Here is a 20,395-nt window from a genome sequence, read left to right on the forward strand (position 1 = left end):
AGCAAATCTGAGAGACAGAAGAAAATTAGTAATGCAACTGGAACCTGCAGGCAGGAGTAGTCAAAACAATTGCTCAATTTCTGTGTTATCAACATCTCAAACTATTCTTCATATGTACCCTTTTGTCTTCCTTTGGGCTTTTTGTAAGTCTGATGTTTTGTTCCCCTGACTTGATAGGCAACGGGGGATTTCTGTGGTTGTTAGGAGAGCAGGCTCTTGGGATGGCCAGCACACACATAATTCCAAAATTCCTGATGTTTCATTTTGCCTGCTTTCACAAAACATCCACAGTCAGAGCTCCAAATGGCTTGAGATCTTAAAAATCTCTAGTCCAACAGGACATATTTCCTGACTGAACCTGTTCTTGCAGTTGCTTAATATGTAACTATATTTCTTTTTTCCACCCCATCTGTCATCACAGCGTGTGTTTGTGTGGGATTTGGATGAGACGATAATTATTTTTCACTCCTTACTCACGGGAACCTTTGCATCCAGATATGGGAAGGTAAAATTTAATTTTTTTAGCATTACTGCTTGTCCAGCCAAATTGTGTCGGGAACTGTGGGGGCAGCTAATGAGACAGCTTTTCAAGCAGATGCTGCCAGTTTTATTCAGACATATTTGTATAAAGGTGTCCTGTGGTATTTCCTCTGAACATGTGAAAATTTAATTTACCTCCCTTTCATGTTGCAAGTAGCCCCTTGTTTTTCCAAAGCTTGTTTTGTTCAGCTGCTGCTTGCTGGGATGTTCTTCCAGTGTCTGTCTCCTGCAAGGGAGAGCATCCAGCAGCCAGCCTGCATTAACTCCAGCCTGAATAAGCTAGCCTTTTTTTTTGTTAGACCAGTGTCTTCTTACAAATTTCAGACAATTTTTTGAGAGAGATTTTGTGTTCCTCAGTCTAGGTTGCCATGAAGAACTGGCTGTGCTTCCCACAGAGCTGCCAAAGCTCACATTTCCAAGGGGGTTTCAGAAACATATGTATCTAACTGTGCTTTAGATACCCTCTTTGAGATGCAGGCAATTCCATTTTTTGATATAACTGTGGCTGAGCAGCCTGAACTTGGCTGCTAAGGAGAAAACACTGGCTTTTGGATTTAGTACCACATGCTTTAGTTTCTTCCTAAGGCAGCTTTTTATGATAAACACCTAAGTCACTTTGAATTACAGGATGTCAAACTGTTTTAAATGGGTAGGAAAAAAGACAATATCATTACCTAATTAAAGGTGGATGACCTAGTTGGCAGCTGTTTCCACACATGGCTTTGAGCACTCAGCTTCATCAGGAGACTGGAAAATAACCCAACTTCTCTCCAGAAAGCAGAAATATGATTTGACATCATTTCATGGCTTTACCAGCTGCACTTTTTTACGATGGTTGTAACAAGCTGAATGTGTAATTAGTAAGATAGATTTATTGTTCACTGTTAGATGTGCACAGTTGTAAGGGATATAAAATGGTGTTTGTGGTGTGGAAGTCTACTGCAGCACTTGGAATGCTGCTAACACTTCTAACAGCACCCTCTGAAAACCAAGCACGTGTTTCCAAGCAGGGATTTACCCAGAGCCATGTTGTACAAGGTAATTGAAGTGGTTACTTTTCCCAGAGAACATAATGAACGAGGTGTACATGTGTAAGCTCAGACTTACTGCCTACAAACACCAGAAGGAATTAGGCAGGATCAGGAAACAAACTTGGGGTGTGCAGATCTGCTCTGTGGTCGAGCTTAGCCTTGGGTAGGGGCTGATGTTTCCATGTGGAGAATTCCCTTAATGGGCTGGCTTTGTTCTAGCGCAGAACCTCTGAAGCAGATGCCTTCACCTGCTGCCTCCTGCACATGTTTAGAGGGTGTAGAGTTGGAATTGTGTGGGGGTGTCTGTTGGCTGTTTCCTTTATACTAATTTAAATAATTAAATAAACAGGAATATTTTTTTGAAAGAATGAATTGCCTTTTCTATTAAGTTATGACAGCTTCCTTAAGAAACTTCTCTAGAAGGACTTTTTTCTTTGCAGCTCTTGATTTGTTTCATCAGACTCTTCTGTAAGGGAAATGGTTGTATTATAAAAGTATTCTAGGCTGGTGGTTTGATCCAAAGACAACCCTTGGGAACAGACCTTAAACCAAGAGGGAAATACAGCACACTCAGGCTGTCCTGGAAACTGTTAAATAGCAGCACAATTCAAAACTATCAAGTACAGGTGAAGCAGCCAGAGGCTAATAGTTTCAGAATCCCTTACTTCAGTAGTGTAGGAAGTGTTAATCTCAAAGTAAATTAAGTATCAAAACCAAAATTCTCCATAAAAAGTTCACATGCCTGTAATTAGACATGCATATGCTTATGATTAAATCTCACACATGGAGATCTTGCTTCATTATATCTTCCTCCAGAAAAGGTGTCAGTTTATGTGATCCTGACCATTTTCTTGGCCAACATTTATCTCCCAGTGTCACCCTGTCTGTTGCACTGGTGGAGCTGCAGGTGCTCAAAGAATTAGTCTATAAAGTTGTTCAAGCTGAAGAATTAACACCTCTCTCTGGGATGGTTTTTCTTGAAAGACGGGAGGAGGAACACCAACCACAGCTTCTGAGGTTTGGGTCTAAATTCCTGTGTTCTTTAGCTACTTAATCACAAATGATTGTGTGTTTGCCCCTTCCTTGGTGATGGCAGCAACAGGGAGCTGTCCAAAAAATGAGGGGGACAAAAAAGAAGAGGAGAAAGAACTCAAAAAAGGTCATGTTATCAATGGTTAATGCTTCAGTGTATATTTTCTGGCCTGACTTAATATGAAAGTTCTCCTTGTTTTCTCTGTGGCTCTTAACATAGACAGGGCCTCCTCAGGTCATTGGGAGTTAATCTCAGGTGTTTAGAAAATACTTAGTCCACAGCATCAATAGCAGTTCAAATGCAAAATTTACTGAAAGTTGGAGCATGAATGAATAGCCCAGCCTAGGCTGCTCCTTTTTTGTTCTCTCTTCCCAAACCCATTGCTGGAGCCCATGGATTGCAGAGTCATCAGAAATTCGGTCTTAATGTCTTTGCCATAGAGTGACAAGAAAAGGCAACCCCCCAAAAGTTCCAGAGGCAGGTAACCCTGGATATTATGTTCAGGAGGGTTTATAAAACCTGTTCTGCAGGTTTCTCATCACTGTATGGGTGCAGAATATTTACCATGTGCCTACAGACCACAGAAGGTGTAGACCCTTGTGGGTTTATTGTGGTGTCCTTGCAGCCTTTTAAATCCCCGAGGTGTGTGTGCTAGAGCTCCAGGTCCACAGAGAGATGGCTGCAGGCCTTGCCAAGCCAGCAAAGATTTGTCCCCTAAATCATTGTCGAAACACAGTGGTGAAAAATGGCTCAAAATCCGTAACAGTACTGCTGGGCTTTCACAGGAGTTGGATAAAAGTCAAGGGATTTGTTTGACACAGCAAGGTGAGCACAGAAAGACTCTTTGGTGGTAGTAATTCAGAAAAAATATGAGGAGACTGCATGCAGTCCTGTGCCAAAATTAATCATAACTCTGTTCCTCTTTCCCCAGCTGGAATATTTGCAAGCTTATCCATAGCCTGTGTTGTCTAAGCCTTAAAATTTCTCAGACTGAAAGAGATGCAATGTATTTAATTTTGTTCAAGTGCAGTTTCATTCTCATGCTTTTCAAAGGACTGGTATCAAGAAAAAAAGAGAGCAGTGGGTGTGGTTTTCCTAACCTGAGGGACCTCTGTGAAGCCTTTACCTTCTATAAGTATTTTGTATTGTACCAAGAAAGTGTATTCTTGTTCTGTATTCCATCACTTCTTGGGATTGAAGTGTCCAAATGACTTCTGAGTAAAGTAAGAACTGGAGTTAAAATTCATCTTTACATGCAAGATACTCCAAAATCCTGGAAGCAAATGACAAGGATTTTCTTTTAGTCTGGACTTAGAGATTTGAACACATAGGACAGTCTAAATTCTTGAATTGTGTTGGATCTTCATCAGCACGTTGACAGTGTCTGCTGATACCTGGGAGTCCAAATCTGTAAAATTCCCTGCAAGGACCACACCATTCCTGTGATAGTTCAGCATTTGGAATTAGCTCAAATTAGGAAACCATCATATTGCAAAAATTTGTAAAGCACATTATGTTCTGGTTTTAAATCAGAGTGATGCAAAGTCATGCTCTAGATGTTGGTGAAGTCTCAGTGGAAGGTGTTCAGCTGCCCTGTGTGGCTCTGAGCCCCGGGGCTGTGTGCTGGCTTTACATGGAGCAGCCACTCTGCATTCAGTCAGGGCTTGCAGCGTGCCTCAGAGTTGCTTGTTTGAAGCAGAGGCTGGTTTTCTGTGATAGCTGCATTTTTTAATGCTTTTGTGTTTCAGAAGTGGCAGCACGAGGTTTGCTGAAGCCGTGAGCAGACAGGCGTGGGTGAGACAGGACATGCACTCAGCTTTCAGCCTGTGCAAACGTGGGCTTGGCCTCTCTGATGAGAGACTTGCAGTGACCCAGGAGAGGGTCCACCAATCATAGCAGCAGCTTTTGGACAGAGTAGCAAAAGTTTCTGTTTGGCCCAGGACATAAATATGATTTTCTAGCATTGAAACAAATGTTGTAGCTGCTGTATGCTGGCTGTGAACTGGACTGTCTTGTTCTCACCAGAAATGATGTTGTAGATCTAAGAAACCTTATTCCTCAAAAGTTTCACTGGCTGTTACATGTTCTTATAAAAAGTTTTCCTTTAAATGAATTATAATTTCCAATTTAAAAAAAAAAATCATTGAAAAGTTCCTCCTTGGCTCTACTCGAGATCCTTGTAAAACCCTGAGTTTGATTTTTTAATTTCTTTTTTTTTTTCCCCTTCCCTGCTTTCACTGAATGCTTCAAGTAGCTTGTGCTTTTCCCTGCTTTGTTCTCTCACAGGACCCTAAAGCCAGGACCTGATTGAAACACCATGGGGATTTAATCAAATCTGCTGGTGATTCATGCTCCTAATGGCTGAGTCTGTCCTTTACTACTTTACAAACTGAGAAGGAATAAAACCCCATTTTATTGCTGGGCTGTTAAAAACTATTTGTAGAAGTTGCTAAGGTTCAAATCAAAAGCGGCCTCCCTTGAGAACTATTAGTTAATTCTAAGTGCCAGGGCATCGCTTTTTTTCCTCTTCTCTCGCTTGAGATGTGGCCTTATATCATGACTGCTGCTCAAACATCTGAGAGTTTTCCATTCCTTTGACAAACATGAGCCAAAGTGCTTAAGGACATCTGTTTATTTTATTTCTTTAATGAGAAAACCTTCCAATTTCTTACTGGCTCAGCTGTGTTTATTTACATTTTGTTAGTCATATGTGTGGGGCACCTTGGGACGTTAAAAGCCTGCAGAGGCCTATGCTGAGGGCTGCTAGCAGGCATCCTGGTCAGAAAGGCAGAATAAGCCCTTCCTAAGGAAAACACAGCCCTTGGAACTCCATAAAATAGATTTTCAAAACAAATAGAGCCTAATTCACTCAGTAGATCATGGATTAAGTCAAGATGAATACAATTTGGAAAGGATTTTCTGAGGAAGTTGGAGATTTTTTTACCCACTGGAGGCTAAACCTTGTGTTTAATGCCTTTTTAAGTTAAATTAAAAAAGCATTCAATCACTGCAGGTAATAAAGAAGTCTGTTACTTTAGACATGCTGCTATATCAATTATTTAGCTCATTATTGGAGAGAAGGGAGTAAATAATTCCAGCCATTTGATTATTTCAAATGTGTATTTCAGGAGCAAACATCTGTGTTTATCATCTGTGCTGGTTGATGAGAAGCAGCAGCAGCAGCAGGAGCAGATCCCAGCAGGCTGGAGGAGGGCACGGGAGATGCTCTGAGCTCCTGTGGATGTAACCCCTTGTTCTGGAGCTTAGGGCAGCACAAGGGGTTCTGAGCAAACAGCACACGTGGCATCTGGGGCTATTAAAGGATTCTTTTTGACATAAAATATACATCAGAACTTCCAGAAGTTCTGTGTTTTTCACTGGGCTATCAAGGGCCTTCATATTCAGTGACTTTCCTGTGTTGAGGGGAAGGAAATGAAGATTAATTTGGTTTAAATTCCACTCCCTTTTTCTGAAATGCATGCCACATACAGTAAAAAGAAATTATTTGTAGGTTTTTGGTCATGAACCTTTTGTATTATTAAGTAAAAATAATTCCCATTTATCCTCAAGCATTGTGGCCCAGCTTTTAACCTGTATTTAGGTACAGTATTCCCACAGGACTGGAATTCACTTCAGACTTGATGGGTTCAGACCCTGGATAAATCAGTGTAGTTGTTGCTGCCTGTCCCTGAGTATGGTTCCTTTGGAGAGGCAGGAGAGCCTTTTCAACCTCTGTGTGCCCCTAGATGTGAGGATTTCGTGACCTGTGTGCCCATTTGGTTATTGGAATAATTTCCAACCATATGTGAGGAGACATCACAATGAAAGGAGTCGTTCAAAACAGTAAGAACACTTAGAAGTGCCCCTTAAATCACAGGAAGGGTGAATATGAAAAGGTATCAAAGAAAAGGGATTCAGTTATATTTGCTCTCATCTATCACAGACTTCCCACAAGGTCCCACTGTCCTGTCTGTTGACTTTATTCATTTAAATTCAGTAGATTGTCTAATAAACCTGGGTGTATCAATGTTTTCATAAGCAATGTCTTTATTTTGGTGGGAAAAAGTTTGGACCCTGGAAAATTGAGAGGTTCTATTTGTAAAGGGCTGGTCATTTTCAAAAAAGCCTGAAGTGTAGTCCCTTAAGTAAATCACTTCTGAAAATGGCTTTTAGGTCCTCAACTACTTTCATTACTTTAAACAACTTTTCTCACAAATGCTCACACTCACTAGGAAAGCTCTGAGAGGACCATTCTGGCTGTAGTCTGTGTTATTAAAGAGATAAAACAGCAAGCTAAGCTACTTAGGTGTAGTTAGTAAAAGAGAGAAATGTGGTTTTTTCCTGAAAAAGACATGAATTTACTTGAACTCATACACATGGTTAATTTCCCATTATTCTGGGAAAGTCTTGTTCGTGTCTCAAATTTTGACCAAGGTATAAAATGTTACAACGAAAGGATGATTATTCTCACAGACTTTTTTTGTTCAAACATGTGGCCCTAGTATTTGTATCTTTGAATTTTTTTGATTATTATTTTTTTTATGCTGCAACCAAGCTGGTCCATTTTCCAGGCGTTTCCAAGTAATTAAACCCAATTAAAACTATTAAATTCTTTCTTTTGGTGACAACTTTGTTATTAACAGATAACCACAAGGAGGAGATTTAACTTGGAAGGCTCTTGATTGTATACTAATCCGTCTCTCACCTCTGGCTGACACCTGTGGCAGATAAACCCTATAGAATAGGAGTCTGATGAATACTCTTAATTAATACTTTCTTCCTTGTAGAAAAGTAATTCTTTGCTCAAGGCATAAATAGGTATTTGGCAGGGATTTAAAAGGACTGATTAGTTTTAAATACTAGGGCTTTATTTTGGTGGGGTTTTTAAGGGAGGCGATGGTGTCTGAATCCAAGATCCGCTCGGAATGACTTTGTCCTAACAATTCGAATGTCGAATTAATTGTCACGTTGCTGAAGAGAAGCAGAGTCAGACAACAAGCAGATTTGTTATCTGTCTCAAAGGAGCCAGCTTTGCCCCTTTGCTAATGGCCTGCAAGTCTGAACAGGGTACCTGCAAGGCAGAGGCTTGGAGAGGGCTTTGGATCCAGGGTTGGAGGCATGAGTGACTTGCACTTGAGAGATTGCCAGAGATAAATCTACTTCCCTCTTCCTTTCAGAATTAGGGTGTACAGGAAGGGAGAGCTGGCTGTGGACATGCAGCTGGGATTAGCTGCAGGTGTTAACAAATATGTGTCTTTTCTCTAGGGCAAGTAGAAGCAGCGTATGCAAAGCCCATCTCCGTGTTGCAGGGGATCTGTGGCAAGGTGCTTCGAGCACAGAGCCTTTGGGGAGGGTGACCCAGTGCAGCAGGGCTGCTGTGGAGCCAGAGCCACAACCTCTGGCAGTGAAAGCTTCTGTGCTTCTGGACAGAGTCTGGCACCAGCACAGTGCACATTGCAACATCCTGGCAGCAGTTTGCACCCACACCAAAGCTAATTTGGTGCATGCACATTCTGCATTTCCTTTGCTCTGCTAAAATACAGAGTAGTGGGAGTTTCGTGTGGTGTGAGCAGATCTGCCTGCCCACTGCTGTCATAGGGAAATATTTGTTCTTTGCTCACCTCCAGCTTTCATGGAAGTTGTCTTCAAGCCAAAGCTGTTCAACAAGCTCCTTTTGCAATCTTTTGTCATACTATTATTTGAAATGAAGGTTAAAAATGAAAACTGAAACAAACTAATTTTGGGTAAGGTGTTAGTAGCTCAGAACGACAGAACTACTCAGAACTGAACTCAAATTGTAATTTTTAAAACACAATTCACTTCAGATGTAGAGAGCTAGTTCAAGGGTTATAAACAGTGCATGCAAGTGGCCAAACTAAGAGCAACACTGGCAGCAAATGTGTGAGCTTGTGCCACTGGGGTATGAAAGAAAATGCGCTCCTTGCTAAGTGGGTGCTTTTGTCTTCCTTTACAACATGTTCCACAGGCTGCTGCTGCTGCCCATGTTTTCCTCTAGTAGGAATATGTGCTGAGCAGGCGGCAAAAGTACCCCAGGGCAAGTGGGTGTGGAGCTGGGCAGTGCCCACTGACAGTGGGAATTGCCTCTCTCACAAGGTGTGGCCACTGGCCTCGCCTGAAAGTCACAGGGATGACAGAAACAGCAGGAACTTGTCCAAGGATGCTCTTCAGGGAAAGCATTTCTGATCAAAAATGTTGAAAAAGGACTTACTCTTTGTATGTTTTGAGCACTTCTTGTTTCTGAAGTAGTAGTAGGGAAATGGGGGCATTTTTCCTCTCAGTTCCCTCTAGGTGTGCACTAAGGAGAAATGGGGAACTCTGAAACTGTGACTGCTGTTCTTCAGAAGTGGGAGTGAAGGGTGTGTTGAGAAGGGTGTATTAAGGAATGAATAATTTAGAATGATCACTTCCCTCCTGATTCTCATCTTCCCCAAGCTTCCATGCGAAGAAGCTGTTCAGGTTGTGCATGGGAGGATCAGGAATGCTTGGTCTGCCATGTCTGAGCACCAGGGGTTTGCACTAACAGTAATTTGTGGGGCTGTTTAATTTTGACCCCAAAAGAAACTCCACCAATGGAGCATGGCAGAGATGAGGCATGTGGGGATACACTGTGCTGCTGCAAGTTTTATTTACAAAAGGAGTTTATTGCCTGTTTTCCACCCCTGCCTCTCATTGTCCTTGTTTGTGAAAGCATGACTTGTAGATTAGCAGAGGGAGGACCTCACTCTTCTAAAGTTACTAAACAAGCACTGAGGGCTGAGTTTTTAGATTAATCTGTTTTCACTGCAAAAAGTGGTTCCTGGAGGAGATTTGATTTCAAGCTGTCTGTGGTCCTTGGGCTTCACATGCATCAGCAAACATTGGCTGGATGTGTTAGTCAGGGAGTTCATTCCCAGGGCTCCTGGGCACTTTTCCTACAGAAGGACACTGGCAGGGATCACTGGTAACTTCACATTGCCCTGCTGAGCTCACACTGCTCCAGCACAGGCACTCACAGCCCACCAGGGCACCACTGGCAACACAGGGATGTCCTTTAGTGGCACAGACTATGTGCTTTTTTTTACACAAGCTTTTCCTCAGGTGGGCACAACCTGTGGTACAGTGGGGTTCAATTCTGGGACTAGTGCTTCTAGATGCTGCAGTAATGCAAATATATAACTGCTGGAGGCCTCGTGCCTCTAGACACCTCTGTCATACTGGGAGTGCTGGATGGCCTTAGAGCAGCCTCCTCAAGACTTGGAAGTGTGCCTTGCTGTGGAGGAAATGTCCATTCTGTGGAAGCAGTGGTGCCAAATAATTTCCCCAAACAACTTCCCCTCTGGGTGGTAAAGTGCATTTTTCTGTTTTGTTTTCATTCCATCATATTCTGTATCTCAAGAGAAAGATTTTTTTTTTCTCCACTGCCCCTCTCATCTACAGTTTGGTTTCCATATTGTTTAGTTAAAGAGAAGGTAACTTCATACACTGTGGAAATGTTTCCTACTCCCCATTAGTGATTAATACCAATAAAGCTAAAACAAAACTTAGAGGATAAATGACAGATAGCAGCCAATGAGATTTCCTGAAAGAGTTTTAAAGGCTAATGATCCTTGAAATGTATAAAAATAAATTGCTTCATTAAAAACCATTTTACAAAATAATTTCTTCCCAGCAGCATATTTTCTTCAAAACAGTTCCCCCGTGTAACTACACCTGGGTAGTAAAATTTGATTCAGTGCTGTTCCTATGGGGCCACAGTCATATGCCCTGATTAGGCCTGTGTCCCTGTGCCTCATCAGGGGAGAAGGGTTGGGGCTGAAAATGAGAGACATGTTGAAGGCAAGTCTGTTAAGTTTTTACTTTTCACCCAGAGACATTGCCCTTGTTTCTGGGACAGCAGCAGGCGTGTTTAAACGTGAGTGACAGAGCTTCTCTGTAATGGGACAGTGCTTGTGAGTCACACACATGGCTGAAACCACAGCCATTCTGCTCTAATTAAAGAGAACTTCACTAAGAATGTGTAATAATTAGCTTGGTGTGTAGTACACCATCCATGTCAGCAGCGTCTGCCACAAAGGTTGATTGAAATGTGCTCACCCTCCCATCATTGTGCTCCCTGTTAGAGCTCCTCAGTCAGTTCATTACTGTCCTGTCATACAATAACAGGACTGCACAGAAATCTGCAGAAAATTAGAGCAGAGACTCTGTTTAAGTGGGTGGGTTTCCTCTGCTGAACTCACACACCATGCTAAAGCAAGGCAGATTTGTACATCAGGATGAGAGCCTGACTTACTGCAGATGAATTAACAACAAAAAGAAAGTTCTGTTGTGGGAATGTAGGGTTTTTCCAAGTTGTCTGTTGCTGTTCAGTTTGAACAGACACAAGGCTTTTGTGCTATGACTGTATATCAAATTAAACACAGATTATTTTTGCTTGTGTTTTTGAAGTATTTAATGAATAAGAAAATGCACTTCTGGTAACTTTGCATTGATGTGTTTCTGTGCTCTTGCTGTGGATTTAGGAAAAAGGTTATCTGTTTTGGGGCAGGAGGGGTGGTTGGTTTGCTGACTCGGTGAGGCAGTGAAATGATAGCCCTTTCACAGGCTCAGATGGGAAAAATACTAATTTTCTAGGATGAATTAACCAAACTCAAATAGAGCTGCAGGTAGCATCATCCTAATCCAGGGGAATTCACTGAAGGTGTTGTCACTGATGTTGGCAGGAGCAGGATCTGGGTGTGAGAAAGTTGAAGGTGCAGACGATATTTTAGAGCTACCAGCACGTGCATCTTCATACTCAGTCATTAAAAAAGCGTGGTTTAAAAATGCTACAGGCAGCCAGAGCTTCTGCACCGTGTCCTTCCCTTTCAGGAAGCAGTTTGGGACCCTCTTGGGGATGGGCTGAACCGGACCCACACGTGGGTTGGGCTGGGAGCTGCTGGGCCAGGAAAATCACAGTGAGCAAATGGGCAGAGTCAGGGGCACTGGCTGCATTCCCAACACCAGCTGGAGTGGCAGATGAACCTGCCCTGAATTTGTGCTGTGTCTTGTCTGTTAGGGCTTTTTTAAAATTTTAATTTATTTGGGTTTTTTTAAGCACTCTTGTTATCTGGGTGGAGCTGCCATTGGGGCTGGTCCTGAGCAGCAATGGTCATATTGGACAAGGATTTTATCGTGTTCTAATTGGGTTTACATGGTAGGATTGGGCTGTTTTGACTCTGCTGGTGCTGGTAAAGAAGTGGGCAGCTTCAGTGGGAATGGAATTGCTGGTTTGAAGGACAGGTTAGGAAAGAATCACCCTCTGCATGTCGTGTTGCTGGGCAACTACCCCCAAACTGTTTGTAATGATGCTATTGGAAATCAGTCTTTTATCTAACCTACTGAAACAATTCTTACATAGTTTCAGGTTTTTAAAGGATCTTTATATCATCTGAAGTGTGTGGGCTGTTAGTGGTCAGGGTGAGTCACACACATCCTTCAAAGAACAGAATTTGTTTATCTAAAAGAGCAAAAGAAAGGATGGGAACATCATGTTAATGTTAGAATATGCTTGGGAAGTAAAATTACTTTAATAAATACATCTTAAGAAATAGGAATGTGTAGATCCTGAGTTTGGTCTAAGATCTCCCAGCCCCCACACCTATCCCCAAAAAAGAAAATCAAAGTGAACGGGAAAAACCTGATTTTCCCCCGACAGGACACCACAACGTCTGTGCGGATAGGTCTCATGATGGAAGAAATGATCTTCAACCTTGCAGATACACATCTGTTCTTCAATGACCTGGAGGTATGGAGCTGCTTATTTTATTGAACATCTTTCTCTGTAATCATTTGCATGTGGTCTACAAACTTGGGGGGTTTGGCCAAGAAACTTTTTATTTTTGACCCCAGAGAAATGGACTTTAGTTGGCATATTGGAAGCATGCCTTTCACACCTCCATTCTGTTCAGGAATTTATTTTCTAAATACTCAGTTAACAGTGATGGCTTTTTGCAGGTTTAATAAATGTAATAATGAGGACATTGCTGCTGCTTCTCCTAAAATTTGCTATTTAATAATTTTATTAAGCTAAATTAGCATAGATCCTATAGGGGCAGGCAGCAATTAGCTGTGAGCTAGAGCAGAAGTTTTGAAAATGTTGCTCTGTTCTTGAGGAAAGTTTTGCACAGACAGAGCAGGAGGTCTGCTTAAGCCCAGGAATACTGCAGGATGAAACGATGGGAGTTTCAGTGTAACAGACCAAGAGGAAGAATTTTTCCTGCTGGTGACATGGTTAGACCTAACTGTCTCTCATACAAAGCAAAAATCCTTTTGAGTCTGTGTTAAAATGCAGGCAAAGCGCTGCTGGCAGGATGCTGAGGAACAGCTGTGCAGCAGTGATGAAAATGTGCTGGCATTTGCAGTCAGAACACTCAGTCTGAAAGGATCATGTACAGAGAGATAAGGTGGGGTTTGTGCTCTGGGCACCTTGGAATCAAAACACTGCTTGGAGGCATTTGGAGAAGGAAAAACCTGGCATCCCTGGGCAGACTTCTATGATTTTTTTTTTTATTTTTTCCCCCTTCCCTTGAAAAAGGAAGAATTTGTTGCTGTGCCAGATGAAAGGAGAGAATTTTTTCTGTGCCTGAGGAGTTCAGCGGGAATTTCTGGTTCCTTCACTGCTTGGTTGTGCTGTGGTCCCCCGTGTTAGGGGAGGCACAGCCTTTCCTGCCACCTGGCTCCTTGCAGTCTTGAGGTTTCACTTGCTGAGAATTCCTATTTCCTTTCAAAGGCAAGCACCTAAACTGACAGATTTTTCCTCTTTTGACTTTTTTCACAGAGGGAGTTTGTGATGAGGGCACAGAAAGTACAAAGTAAAATCTTTCTCTTAGGAAAAAAAAAAAAAGAGAGCTCCTCTTTGGGAACCCAGGGCACTGTTTAGGTAGTGATAATATTTAATACAAAACCATCACCTTTCACCCATCAGAGCTCAATATGTGATACAACAAAGCTCCATGTCGTGCACAGTTGACCCTCAAAACCCCTCTGCCTTTCTAGACTTTTGCAAGAATGATCAGATTTAAAATAAGTTTTCTGCTTTTTTCACTTAAAAATAAGTTTTCTCCTTTTTCCAATAACTGCTCTAAAATTTTAAATGAAGCAGCAAATTGTCTGGCCTTCGTCAAATTGTGCACATTACAGTCAGTAACTGCTCTGGGCACTGGTGGTTTGGTTTTAGCTGAGCTTTTGCAATGAAAAAATTGATGGATGATGGAGAACTAAAGAAAAGTAAATGTGCCTTACAGAATTTTACTTTCCAAAAAAGTCATGTCAGTTTAGAAGAATTTGCAGCAGCAGAGTCATCCAGAGTTACCCACCCTACTCCTTCATTTAGGATGATAAATAAAAGTCCCCTTTGTGTATTCACAGAGTGGTATTTAAAGATCGTACATCACTGAGGACCGGGCTTAAAAAAGTGCAGTGAATGACATCCTGAAAAACGACAAAAAGAGTTTGTAAAGAGCAGCACGGGAACAGATTCAGTGCAGAGCCACAGGCATTACCACAGACATTAGCACCATCATGTGGTGCAGTGCTGGCCTGCACAAGACAAAATGAGCTGAAGCTGCACAGGGCAGGAACCACTTCTGACCATGCAGAGGGCAGGGGGTTGTAGCTGAGGGAGCAAGGGGTGAGTTCCCCATTTGAAACCAAAGCAGGAATTCTCTTAAACACAGCAAAATGTTTCTCTGGCACAAATCTGAGTTCAGCCATTCTGGGGGGTCCAGCAGACTGGACTAACCAGAGCATGGCTGGCCTCAGTCCTGGCCATGAATAAGGGGAAAGAGTGGAGAAAATGTCACCCATCCTCTCCAGAGAGGCAGGTTGGACAAGGAAATCAATTCCCTTGCTTTAGCACAGGGGAATGATTAATTCTGCTGGCTGCAGTTTGCAGTGCTGTGCAGAGGAGAAGGTACTGCCAGGGTGCAAAGCCCTTCTGAAGCATTCCCAGGAAGTACCTGAGGAGGACAAAACATTTGTCCATAGATACAGGAGGGTTTGCACAGCCCTTGGTAGCATTTGTGTGATCCTCCTTAGTCTGGCAAGGATGTGATGTCACATCATAGCAAAAAACTGGCTTCAAAATATAAGGGAGGAGCCTGAACTGGGGCAGGGGGGAGAAAGGATAAAAGGATTCTGAAACTCTGGTCAGCCAGGGCTTTATCTTTTCTTAGGATCTACCCAGAAGGGATTCAGGTAATTGTTTCCTGGATGCATTAGCTGAATGCACTTTGACTATGCAGTTCCATTCAGATGGATCTATTCAATCCATCCTGCTTCAGCCCATCCTCTCGTAGTGCTGCAGTCCAGTAGACAGGCCAGGTTCCCCAGATTCACCCCAAACCTCAGGGTAGTTGTGTGGAAGGAGGCTGATCACTGGTCCCCAGGGCAGGGGGGTGACTGGAGAAGTCTTAGGCTCCTACTAAAATCTTTCTGTCTTTTTGCAGCAAGGGATTCTCTGTCTGCAAGTTAAGTCTTACAGGCAGGTGAAATCCCTACAGTCTGCCAGTGTGAGCCATGCAAGGCGTTGTGCACAAAGGGCTCTGATCACGCTGCAGAATATATCAGCAAATATTCACCTGACAGGAGATATTCTCCATCTCTGCTTCCCTCTTTAGGGCAGTCAGGGAGAAGAGAACTTACCCGAGGTTACAAATCACAGTGAAATTAAAATACAAACTCTGGGCTTTCCAGGGTTGCGCTTTTTTTCCCAGATGCCTTTTGTTCACAAGTACAATGCTGGCTGAAGAATAGCACCTTCCACCCCCAATCCCTCTGGGGATGCTATTGTCCAGCTCTCTGGAAAACAGGTATTAAGGACGGGAGGACTGACAAGGGACCAGGAATTAACAAACAAGGGGATTATTGTGTTTACAAGTTGCTGCCTTTCGGAGCCATCCCCAGAGGTTTTGTGTTCTGGGAACTGTTAACCTGATGAGGGATGCAAGCTCCACTGATCAGTGAATCCATGAGATTTTTAAAACTCTAGCACAGTCCTGATGCACAATTAGACCGTGTGTACCTTTGTAAGTTGTTTTTATACCTTGAGAGTATTTAGAGGGAATGTGAGGGATAACAGAAGGAGCTCCTCAGGAGCCCTGTATCTCACAAGGAGGCAGCAGAGGCTTTCTCCAAGCCAGCAGTGCCATTTAAAACAGCTCAGGCTCCTCTAAATGTGGCTGTTCCCACCTGGAGGCAGGTTGTGCAGCACCCAGAGATATCCCAGGAGTAAAACCAGAGCTGCAAGGGCTGGCTGAGATCTTACACGTTTGACTGAGGTATAGCTGTGTGTGCCACACATCACCCCCCTGAGATCCCAGTGTAGCAGCTTAAAAATCAGCAGATGCGAAACCCGGGCCACGTCCCCATCACAGCCTTCCTGCCATTCCAGCAAACCTCCTCCTTCTCAGCAGCCAAGGCATCCTGCTTTGGTTCCCCACTCACTGAGATTCCAAGGAACTCCTGCAAGGATGAAAAATGAGTCTTTTTAGCCCTGTGGCAGAGCGTGGTGCTCGCTGTGGCTGCAGGCAGCTCCCCGAGTTCCCCGGTAACACGAGAGGCGCAGCCGGCGCTATGAGGTAGCGTCTCACCCCGTGGCAGGGTGTTTTATTAACTTAGAAATGTGATAGCTACTGTTGTCACACTTCAGTGTACAGAACAATCCATTCACAAATGAGAAAAACAGATCCCTCCACAAATGCCTTTCCCCTGACTAACGCCCCGCACGGTGCAGGGGCTGCAGCACTGTGACCCCAGCGTGGTTCACAACAGCCACTGCGAGGGGCACCTCAAAAATGCTGGGCTTGGAGGAGAGAGGTGCCAGCAGAGAGAGATCTGCTGTTCAGCTGCTTGGCTGCAATTACAGACAGCAATATACACTCCAGTGATGGGTTGATGAGAGGGCTGATGAGATGAGAACAAGATGCAATTGTGTGTCTTTCTGAGAATTGTCTGAAATGCTGCAGAAAATCTCATTAATGTGGACAAGAACTATCTGTCATGTTTTGTCATTGACAACAAGTTTGGTTACTTGTTTGGGGAATTTTCTTTTCATTTTTTGAAAGGGGATGAATTAAAGTAATTCATCAAGTTCATCATTGTATAAGGAAGGTAAAACAAATTCTGTGGTTTACAGAACACTGAAGTGGTTCTCAGAGTGAACCACTCAGTTCACTGAAGTGGTGGAAGAATTACTTCACCTTGGTAAACTGCAGTTATTCTGACTGCAGAGTCCTGTTGGTACCAAGTGTCACAGCTTTTAAACTCTTGAAAAATCAACCAAAACAAAAGATGGTGTCCATCAGCTTGCAGGCTTTCTGTTTTGTTCTCACTTGTAAGGCTCGTGGAGAAAAGAGTGTTGTGGTGGGGGAAACTTCACAATTTTTCTAATCGTAATGCTGAGACTGGGAAAGAAACCGAAGGAATAACATTTCTCACATTTTTGAGGCAGGGCCTCCACCATTGGAACAATGAAGAATTTTGGAAGATAAGATCTCGAGCACATACTTCATGCGGGCTGAGCTCCAAGTGTATATTCTGGTTAAATTTCCTGTGCACAGATCTCCTCATAACTGACACACGTTGCTCCTCAGCTCAGTCTGTGGCTGGGGCAGGGAAAGAGGGTTGCCTTCAGTGCTTCAGCCCAGCTTCCCTGCACATCAAAGGAAGCTCAGCCCCCTCAGAACAAACTGGGAAAACACCGGCGGGGCAGGCGTCTCTGGAAATCTCTTTGGGACAGATCTTCTCCCCCTGTAATTATGTGGGCATGCACCTCCTGTCCAAAGCAGTATTCTCACAGGGGGAAAGGCTGCCAAGTCTCTGCCTTATCATGCATACAGAGTAGGAAAAACACGGCTTTCCTGGCTAAAACACAAGCATCTCTCTCCCTCCTGTCTGCATAGGAAGGAGTTCCACTCACTGTGGTATTCAAGAGCTGTTGTGCCCTTAGATAACAGCAGATCTCACATACACTCTGTCTGTTCATATTTTGTGCAAATGCTATGTGATACTTGTTGCTAACAATTAACTGGCTTGACAATAATACTAGCAAGTTGTAAGATTTTATCTCCTTAATATTACATTTAAAGTAATTTTGCATTATATTATTTCATTTTTTTTTTCCTCAACGTTGACTTAACTACTGTATTTTTTTTTTCATCTGCCTCTCAGGACTGTGACCAGATCCACATAGATGATGTATCTTCAGATGATAATGGTCAAGATCTAAGGTATGGGGTCTCCCCAGCTGGCAGCTGCAGGACAGGCAGTCCCCAGCCATTTGGAAATAGCAGGGGGCTGGTCAGTGATTCTCAGACCTGCCCTGACTCCCCTCCTGGCTCCATGCTATCTGCATTTATCAAGCACACACAAGTACAGAATCCCCTTTCTCACATTATTGTGCCTGTGCTTTCTGTTGGCCCTGACTCTGCTGAGCTGTGAACCATTCTGGGAATAAATCTAAATTAGGTTGAACTCCAGTCAGACCACACCAGTTTCTGATACGATTTAACCAGACAGTTGTCACAACTGTCACCAAAATGCTTCAAAACCAGACTGAAAGGTTTCCCACTGTCCAGTCTGTAGAGAATGGGCTTGGTAGTGAGGAGTTGGACTTTGCTGTGCCAGATCCTCGTTGAAACTTGTCCCCAAACTGCACCAAACATTACCATGACCTGTGTAAGTTGGGTCATCGTGTTCACAGAAACTATTTCTGTACAATCCATCTGCTTTTCCTGAAGTGTTGCCTGCAGAGCCATGGTAAAAGGAAAAGAATGAAATGTGCAGAACTCATATAGAGCTTTGCAGTTTGTGGTTTTATGGATGATTATTGTGAGAAATAGATGTAGGAACAGAACATTTTTCAGATCTGTGCTGGTAATTGTGCTGAAGATGAACTTCAGTTCTGTACAGCGTGTCCTGTGTGTGCCTCTGCTGCCACTTGTCTCCACATTTCCTCACAGTCGTTTCCCCTCCCTGCTGGCACTGTGCAGGCTGTAATTACACTGACCTCTCCCCTTCCCTCCTCCCTCTCCCAGCACGTACAACTTCTCTGCCGATGGCTTCCACAGTTCCTCAGCCAGTGCAAACCTGTGTCTGGGCTCAGGGGTGCACGGGGGAGTTGACTGGATGAGGAAATTGGCGTTCCGCTACCGCCGGGTCAAAGAGATGTACAACACCTACAAAAACAATGTGGGGGGTAAGTGCCAGTGGCCAGGCCACCAGCAGGCCTTTCATCTTCCCAAAAAGTGCAGGCCCTCAAGGGACATCTCTGGAGGAGGTGTAGGGAGCCTCATGGTGTGAGTGCTTCGCAGTGAGCTGAGCCTCCGCAGTCACCCTGAAATGTGGTTCTGTGCAGGATGTGCGGGAGTTGCACTCAAATACCTGATTTAGTGGTTTGAGAAAGACTCAGGTGCAAGTGTGGGGCTTTATTTTGTAATTTATTTGGCAGGAAAGCAATATTCTCTAATTTTCCAGAATGTTTAGCAGGCAAGCAAACAGTTCAAAACTAAATATTATATTCCCTTTTTTTTCTACACAGCATGTCTTATTGCTGTCTGAAAGCTTTCTTGTATTATAGCTGCTTGTTTTTAACTCCCCTGAAACAATACCACCCTGGGTTCCTTCATTTAACCTATTCCAAACAATTCTTCCAAGAGACTCTCAGCTTCCCTTTCAGTACATCAGTGCAGGTTTCCCTCTGACTAGAAAAAGAAAGAAGCAAAACTGAAAGCATCACCACAACTTACTTGTTGGTTGGAGGACAAGTCTACCCTGCACGCACTGGAATTGGGGCATGGCTTTTCAGGAGAAACAAAACCATCCTGCCCTCGGGTGTCTCTCTGCCCAGGTCTTTACACAGCTCTTCCATCTTCTTGCTGGCTTCCCATGCAAGCTTTATCTCACTCCAAGGTGTTCCAGGGAGGTCCTGCCATGTGTGCTCGACTGAACCATTCCACCAGAGAGGAAGGAAGCTGAGCTGCAGCAGCAGAGGTTGGGCCTCAGCTCAAGGCAGAGCCCTGGAGTGACACAGCAGTGACAAAGGGAGGCAGTGGCACCAGGGCCAAGAGAGGGGCAGTGGGAGAGTTCAGAACACAGGCAGGTGCCCTTGGCATTGTGCATACAAAGCCGTGCAATTCCCTTTCTGTGCTTCTGCAAAGACACTTTCCCTGCTTGCAGGTTTAATAGGAGCTCCTAAGAGGGAAACCTGGCTGCAGCTGAGAGCAGAACTGGAAGCGCTGACTGATCTCTGGCTCACACATGCTCTGAAGGCGCTGAATTTGATACATTCCCGGTAAGAACAGCTCCAAGAATTGCCTGTGGGCTTGATCCAGGAGCTCCTTTGCTTCCCTTGTTTTCCTCCTCTAAACAAATCAAGACACATTTACAGGACTTTGCTGGCCAAGCCTGTGGGAGGCCAGTCTGCACATGTTTGCCAGGCTGAATTATCAAGGGTTGGGGTGAGCTTGGGATGGTGAACTGAGCAAAGCAGTTCATTTTCCTGCCTTTCCTTGCCTCCCTCATCCATGGCACCATTTACAAGAGAGGAGAGGGAGGGAAGAGCTCTTCTGTCCCTGAACACTGTCCCTCACAGAACCCAGCATGGACATTACTACATTGTGTTTAAATTCCCACCAAAGAGATCCTGGCAAGCTTGCAGTAAGGCTGCATCACTGCTGCTAGTTTGGTTTATGTTTTTTTTCATTCTGCTGAGCTGATCAAAAGACACTTCTGGTACTCACATTATCTTCCTCTT

General features: G+C 43.7%; 1 protein-coding gene across 4 annotated transcripts in view; it reads left to right on the forward strand.

Annotated features, from left to right (window-relative positions):
• EYA2 (EYA transcriptional coactivator and phosphatase 2) overlaps positions 1–20,395 on the forward strand; it is an 86,895-nt gene that overhangs the window by 61,050 nt on the left and 5,450 nt on the right. For 3 of the 4 annotated variants that reach the window (XM_005524693.3, XM_088064466.1, XM_088064465.1), the window contains exons 9-13: positions 422–505; positions 12,299–12,388; positions 17,812–17,870; positions 18,678–18,838; positions 19,819–19,933. In XM_005524693.3, the coding sequence (XP_005524750.2) occupies positions 422–505; positions 12,299–12,388; positions 17,812–17,870; positions 18,678–18,838; positions 19,819–19,933 (509 nt within the window). The remainder of the gene's footprint in view (positions 1–421; positions 506–12,298; positions 12,389–17,811; positions 17,871–18,677; positions 18,839–19,818; positions 19,934–20,395) is intronic. The other variant, XM_014254082.2, reaches the window with a different exon arrangement.

This window comes from Pseudopodoces humilis, chromosome 19 (genome assembly GCF_049639895.1).
Source record: "Pseudopodoces humilis isolate 2021_Gansu_Grassland_sample_001 chromosome 19, ASM4963989v1, whole genome shotgun sequence".
Classification (NCBI taxonomy): domain Eukaryota; kingdom Metazoa; phylum Chordata; class Aves; order Passeriformes; family Paridae; genus Pseudopodoces; species Pseudopodoces humilis.